Consider the following 6951-nt stretch of genomic DNA (forward strand, 5'->3'; position numbering starts at 1 on the left):
GACAACAATGTCATTTTAACAAGGTTTACTTTCTGCATTTTATTTTAAATCAGTAACAGGACTAAGATGGTTTTTAAAAGCATAGAATTAGCATAAACAAAATTTGGTTAACTAGCATTTATGTGAATGGTATGAGGACATTTAAAGACATTCCAATGGTTTACTCAACTTAAACACTAGTTTACTTTCAGTTTATATTTTGTGTAACATGATTGCACACTGAAAGTGACATTATCAGTCAATATCAAAATTCACTTCAAAGAAAAACATTTTTCTTTCCACGTTCTTCAGGAAATTTCAGATGATGCATATTGGGTTGAATGAATGCTGTGGGAGCTAATTTGTAAAATTTTCACCTATTATGTATTCCTCATGAAAAAAGCTTTAAGTTGCTTTAAAGTGCTGTAAATGTTTGATTAATTATACAGTTTTTATGTGTGTATATGTCTAGCGAACATAAATTCTATTTCATATCAATTGAATTGTATTTGTGTAGCAATTTTAACAATTTGACAAAATCCAGATGTAGACTTACATCCCTAATGAGCAAACCAGAGGTGACAATGGCAAGGAAAAATCTCCCTGCATGCAACTACAGCATTTCTACATTGTGCAGGTGAGATTATCCCCTGAAGCAGGTAAACCAATGCAATTCACAATGAATCAGTATCAATATCGTATTCTGTTCATTAGTAGGTATCATGACTATACCCATGGTGACTGCTTCCTGTACATTGTTTATAGCACTTTTTGTTTATATTTGTTGTATTGCTGGCTACTTTTTCTACTTCTTCCAACACTTCTCATAGTTCTGGTCAGCTAGTGAGTACTTCTTGAACAGTAATGCACTGGGATCATATTCTCTTTCAGCAATACATCACTTTTGACAATAATGAACCAATCCTAACATGAGTCACCGGACTTGCTTACAAGTCTTGCACTTGACAATGAGGCGATGTGTGTAAACTGATACAGTATGCTGAGGATCTGCATTTTAGAGTGTAGGCTTCCCTCTTCTGGATAATGTATGATATTACACTAAATCCATAATGTCGTGTACTGTCAAAAACCAAAAAGAGTAAATAGTAAAATAAAACTCTCCACCATAGTTTTTTTTTAATGATAAATGGTGAGTGGACTAATGATCTGTCCTGTTTTGTTTGTTTGTTTGTTTGTTTGTTTGTTTAAGAATAATGCTTATGAGGAAAGTTTTTTTTTCTCTCTCTTTTTTTTTTTTTTCCAGAGCTTGCTTTCCAAGTCTCATAACATTATTCCAAGGGTTTGGACATATATAACATATATTATTGGAACTAAATGTCACCTGCAATTAAAATGCTTTTTGTGTCTTGTATGTGAAATAACAACAAAAAGAAAAAAAAAAGAAAAAAAAGAAAAAAAAAAACAACTTTAATGTCCCTGTATGGAATTGATTTGCGTGTATTTAAAAAGAAAATATCTAAAGGATTTTTTCCTTGTGCTTAAAGCTTCAATAAAGCTGAATTTGATGCTGTAACCAGTTCTCTCTTTCACTCTCTCTCTCTCTCTCTCTCTCTCTCTCTGTCTCTCTTTGTGGACTGAAGCTGAACTGAGCTTCAACTCTGTTTCTGGACTGGTTTCCAAAACCAAAAACAAGGTAGCCTTTAACTAAACTATAGTGCTACAGTGCTAGTGACCCTAAGTCACTGAGGGTTACTGAGTGCTTGTGTGTGTGTGTGTATATGTGTGTGTGTCTGTAAAAATGCCGTAAAGGCTTACATAAACCTAATATTTCAAGCGTGACCTCTAGGTGATGTGAAAGAAAAATGGCCCAAAAGAAAGAATAATCAAGTCAGAATTCACAAGGATTTTTTTCAAGTCAGAATTCACAAGGATCTGATATCACACATTGCTCTAAAACAAAATAATTTGATTTTACAGTAAAAAAAAAAGAAAGAAAGATAATAATTAATAAGCAACCAGGTATTAACTGTGTGGATAATTATCCATCCATCCATCTTCAACCGCTTATCCTTTTCAGGGTCACGGGGAACCTGGAGCCTACCCCAGGGAGCATCGGGCACAAGGCGGGGTACACCCTGGACAGGGTGCCAATCCATCGCAGGGCACAATCTCATACACATTCACACACCCATTCATATACTACAGACACTTTGGACATACCAATCAGCCTACCATGCATGTCTTTGGACTGGGGGAGGAAACCCGAGTACCCAGAGGAAACCCCCGCAGCACGGGGAGAACATGCAAACTCCACACACACAGAGCCGCGGGAATTGAATCCCAACCCTGGCGGTGTGAGGCGAACGTGCTAACCACTAAGCCACCGTGCGCCTGTGTGGGTAATTAGTAGTTTTCTAATTGCTCAATTCCAATTCCATCCATCCATCTATTTTCTGCACTGTTTATCCTACACAGGGTCGTGCAGAGCCTGGAGCCTGTTCCAGGGGACTCGGGCACAAAGCGGGGGGGCACCTTGGATGGGGTACCAACCCATTGCACAAGCACACACACACAACAGACAATATAGAGATGCCAATCAGCCTACAACACATGTTGGTGGAAACCCCCGAAGCATGGGGAAAACATGCAAAAATGTTTCGAACCCCCAGCCCTAGAGGTGTGAGGCAAACATACTAACCACTAACCCACCGTGCACCAAAATGACCTAATTTCCTTAATAGGAATAACACAATAACATTACATGCTTTACAGACATTACAAACGTTAAAAAATAACATAAAACTCTGTGATCAGCCCTATAGCTTATCCCTTCTGTGAACAGGTTTTGCTTCGTTGATCAGGTCCTGTTTTCAGCATCAATACTTCTAAAAGGAATGAAAAATATAGTTATGAAAGTATCAGTGTAATAACTGTTATAAAAATGTAGACAAACAATAGAATAAGTGAATAATTGTTTACCGTGTAAATCCTCTTATCGAATCCTCTAAAAAAAAAACAACAAAAAAAAAACAAAACAAGGAATTCTAATATTAGTTTGGAGAATAATGGTATGTTAGAGGGAAAATATGCCCTTTATGTTTTGTAATGGACTTACCTGACTGTTCATTGTCCAGCATGTGTCTTTTGATCATGTATATCTTTATTGCAAGGAAGCAGATGGAGAGAAATACACCGATCCCTATTCCTATTAATGCATATTTCAGTTCTGAGGCTCAGGGAAAAATTGAGAGAGAAAAGTGACTTTGTGGACAAAAAAAAAGGACACAAATGGATGTGTTATAGGCTTCTATAATTATACATGATGTAACCGATTGGATGAGAATGATTACAAAAATGTATGTTTTTGTATATCAGTGGCATGAATATCAGAGAACGATATTCACTTACCTGGTTCCTGTACAGCGGATGGGTCATCCCCTCTTACATGTATGAAGAGTGTGTCTAAAAATTATCACATTATTGTCATTTAAGGCAACCTGCAAATGTCATGCTCAGAGATTTATAAAGTTTTAAAAAAAAAAATGAACATCATGAATCATAAGTTGCATTTGGTGCAGTAACTGGGATTTGTGGGTGGGTGGGTGGGTGTGTGTTTTGTTGATGTGAGGCCTAGCAGCACACTTATGTATACGCTGTTTCAGTTACCTCACGGACACTTTGATTGACAAAAACAGGAAGTTTATTTTACGTAGAGTGGAACTGAGAACTGAGATAAGATCAATGATATGTTCTGCTACTTCTGTCTGGTTTATTTAACCCAGTGACACCAGTACACACACACACATTCACACACTCATCCACACTTATTGACAATTTGTTGTAGCCAATCTTGTTTTGTGTGTCTGGATTGTTTCTGAGAGGCAGGAGGAAAATGTGGAATCTGGACACCCTGGATGAACATAAGCATATGTAAATATAAAGTACACTGTATGCCAGACACTTGTATCCATAACCAATTACAAGTAAATCAGAATCAAATTCAAGTTTTCTAGCAGTCCTGGAATCCTGTGAAGCTTAATCACTAAACCACCACTGCCCTGAACAATAAAGCTGTAGTAATACTTGATTTCAGATTTGCTTGTCAGAGAGTATCTGACCCTCAAAGTCTATAATTCACCACCTATTGTGCAGCTGTTTTTATTCTCAGCTTATTTTAGTCTTGTCTTTCCTAAGTGAAATTGGATGATGGACGTGTTCAGTTAACTGTTTAACACCTGGATTGATTATTCAGTCATTCAGTTTAAAACATATTATTATGTTGTTAACTATTCAGCAATTATGGAAGTTACAAGAGTGAGGAGTTTATAGGGGTTTATAGAGTGAGGTCCGGGGAGTTTAAGGGATTAGGGGCCTAAATACTTGCTTCAGTAGCATATGTCAGTCTTATCCTTAAGGCAGTTGGTTTAATCTGAGCAGACAAGGTACAAGTGGAATACATGGTTGTACTCATGGTATACCTGGCCATTTGCCTGGCCATAGCAGTGGTATGATTTCTTAACATGTTTCCAGAAGATTTTGACACAGATAAGGTTTTAGCTAAGTTTCTGCTCGAATATTAAGCCTCATAATGGCTTGCTTTGTGTCATATGTCCATTATGTCCATACAGTATTTGGCAATAAATCCACCAAAAGTCACATTTTCAGCAACTGTTCTTAAACATGGAGTCATTGCCAGACTGTTTCCTCTGTTTTAACCAGTTATAATTGCATGAAAAAGATCTCAGATTAAATGTATACATGTGCTGAAAAACCTGATTATTCAAATACGATCCAAGTGTGTACATCAGATCTCTTGAAATATAAGGGCTTTATTCTGATATACTGTATGTTATGGTGGCATCATGTTTAAATGGTCATTTGAATCAGCTGGTAACGACATATAGTTACCAAAAAACATATAGCTATCATATTATTACAGCACACACTTTAAGTTACACACATAAGATCCTGTTGTTCTTTGGGTTCCTATGCTACAACAACACTTTTATACAGGACAAATTTCACATCATGAATTTTCACCTCTAGAGGCGATGTTTGAGAGTACAATGTACATAAAGGGCTCATTCCTAAGATATTCTTCCAATGGATATTTGGAAATACACTCAAATAAAAGCTGACAGTTCGTGTTTCTTAGTCATTACAACTATTACAACATAACAAATGTGTTACAACATAACAAAAGTGTCTGTTAGGGTGAAAAGCCAGATGCACCTCAAAATTTGCACCCCAATACACCTCAGATGGAGTCCACATGAATCATTTGCACTGGATTATGTGCTTGTTAAATCTGCTATAATTGTATACACAATACATATATTCATACAAAAAATAGGCTAAAGCCAGATTATATAGCATAATGTCTAAATTTAAGCTTAATGTCTACAATAAACTGCCTAACAATGCTCAGTTGCTCATCATGCAGCAAACCAGACATGAAGATAAGAATTACTTACCAACAATGAAAAGAAATGTAATGACAAAGTAATGTCTTTGAAGGTCATGCATATTTGAAGGGGTTCAATCAAAACTTTTCTCAAGCGTGTGTTCTTAAGAAATGAAGCCATTTCCTGTTCATACCCTGTAGAGGCTTTCAGATTAAAGGAAGAGATATAAACTCTCTGATGCTGCAGCTTTAGCGTTTGACCCAATTAGCTCAACACAGAAAGCAAATATGAGTTGATGAATATGTGACTGCACATCACAGCCTAGAGTGTTTGAGTGTGTAGCTACTGCATTCTTGCAAAATGCTTTTGACAGGATCAGTCAGTTTTGTGGTGAAGAATAAGATGCAGTACAAAGATTTTATAAGTACATGGGTATGTTCAGCATACTCTGCAAGTGTGTGCGTGTGTGTGTGTGTGTATCAGCTCAGGTCAATTTATGCAATAAGAGTATGTTTATACTGTGGATACATTTCCTTTCTGAGAACCTAACCTAATTTGCAAAACAAGAATCTGAACCCCCTGCATGCATATAAGAACAATTGTCATCTTTGTTTTGAAATACAAGCCTGTTTAAGAGGGACACTTGATACAACTCTCTGCCATCACTTGGCCTTCAATATGTGATGTTTGCAATAGCTTCTTACACAGTCGTCACACTCTTCAACAGTGACATCCAAGTGGTATCAGGTTTGGGTCAGTGACCTTTAGTAACTTCCTGGGCAAAAAGAGCTGGAGAATTGCATAAGCATGAATAACTGATACACAATCATTTATCGTGTTTATCGTGCACAATAATTTATCATACAATCGTATGTGCTATTTTCAAGCGGGGATCAAAAACTCAGGAAACACTGTTAGAGTGTACCTTTCAGTATTTTTTCTACAACACATATTCCACCAAAACCCTCAGGTTATTAGTACCCCAACTTTGATCTGTGTTCATTCATCTTCAGTAGCTACTTTATCCAGATGAGGGTCACGGAGCCTTTCCAATGAATGCTGGGTATAGGGTGGGAATGCACCCTGGATTGGAATTTTTTTTTTTGCTTCAATAAATTAAAAAAATAATCAAACCTGTATTGTGTGTTTACTCAGGTTGCCTTTGTTTTATGTTGTTTTTTGTTTGGAGATCAAAAACATGTCTAGTATGAGATATACACAAAAACAGAAGAAATCACGTCTGTTTTTTCACAGCACTGTACATCTCATGCAACTTTTGACAAGAAAACAGGTGATTCATGTATCTGACTGACTGCTATCTGTTTAAAGATGTAATTGGCAAGTTCCACTACACACAACATTTTCTAACAGCTAAACAACACAGATAGCACTTCAAACAAAGGAGAAATGCTTTTATTTTGGCCAAAGGCTGCTCCATGCTAGATATATCGTTGCATTTTTCAACTGCTTGTCAGTTGCATCGCTTACATTTACGCATTTACATTTACAGCATTTATTACTTATCCAGGGCGCATGGTGGCTTAGTGGTTCGCACGTTCGCCTCACACCTCCAGGGTCGGAGGTTCGATTCCCACCGTGGCCCTGT

General features: G+C 37.0%; 1 protein-coding gene across 2 annotated transcripts; it reads right to left on the reverse strand.

Moving 5' to 3' along the window:
- Positions 1-420: 420 nt before the first annotated feature.
- LOC128617540 (transmembrane protein 273-like) lies at positions 421-5584 on the reverse strand. 2 transcript variants are annotated; one of them, XM_053640696.1, is made up of 5 exons: positions 5415-5584; positions 3349-3402; positions 3056-3172; positions 2920-2944; positions 421-2822 (listed from the first exon to the last, which is right to left on the reverse strand). In XM_053640696.1, the coding sequence occupies exons 1-5, from the start codon at positions 5464-5466 to the stop codon at positions 2798-2800; spliced, it is 273 nt and encodes a 90-aa protein (XP_053496671.1). In that variant the 5' UTR covers positions 5467-5584; the 3' UTR covers positions 421-2797. The 2 variants fall into 2 exon arrangements, with proteins under 2 accessions (XP_053496671.1, XP_053496670.1); XM_053640695.1 differs by having other exon boundaries at positions 421-2825.
- Between the last annotated feature and the right edge of the window lie 1367 nt (positions 5585-6951).

The sequence above is a fragment of the Ictalurus furcatus genome, chromosome 13 (assembly GCF_023375685.1).
Source record: "Ictalurus furcatus strain D&B chromosome 13, Billie_1.0, whole genome shotgun sequence".
Classification (NCBI taxonomy): domain Eukaryota; kingdom Metazoa; phylum Chordata; class Actinopteri; order Siluriformes; family Ictaluridae; genus Ictalurus; species Ictalurus furcatus.

Coding starts and splice junctions, on each gene's coding strand:
- LOC128617540 (XM_053640695.1), bottom strand. CDS start 5,466: ATGCATGACCTTCAAAGACATTACTTTGTCATTACATTTCTTTTCATT. Junction 3,173..3,348: donor ATCCGCTGTACAGGAACCAG/GTAAGTGAATAT, acceptor TTTTTCCCTGAG/CCTCAGAACTGAAATATGCA. Junction 2,826..2,919: donor TCGATAAGAGGATTTACACG/GTAAACAATTAT, acceptor CATTCCTTTTAG/AAGTATTGATGCTGAAAACA.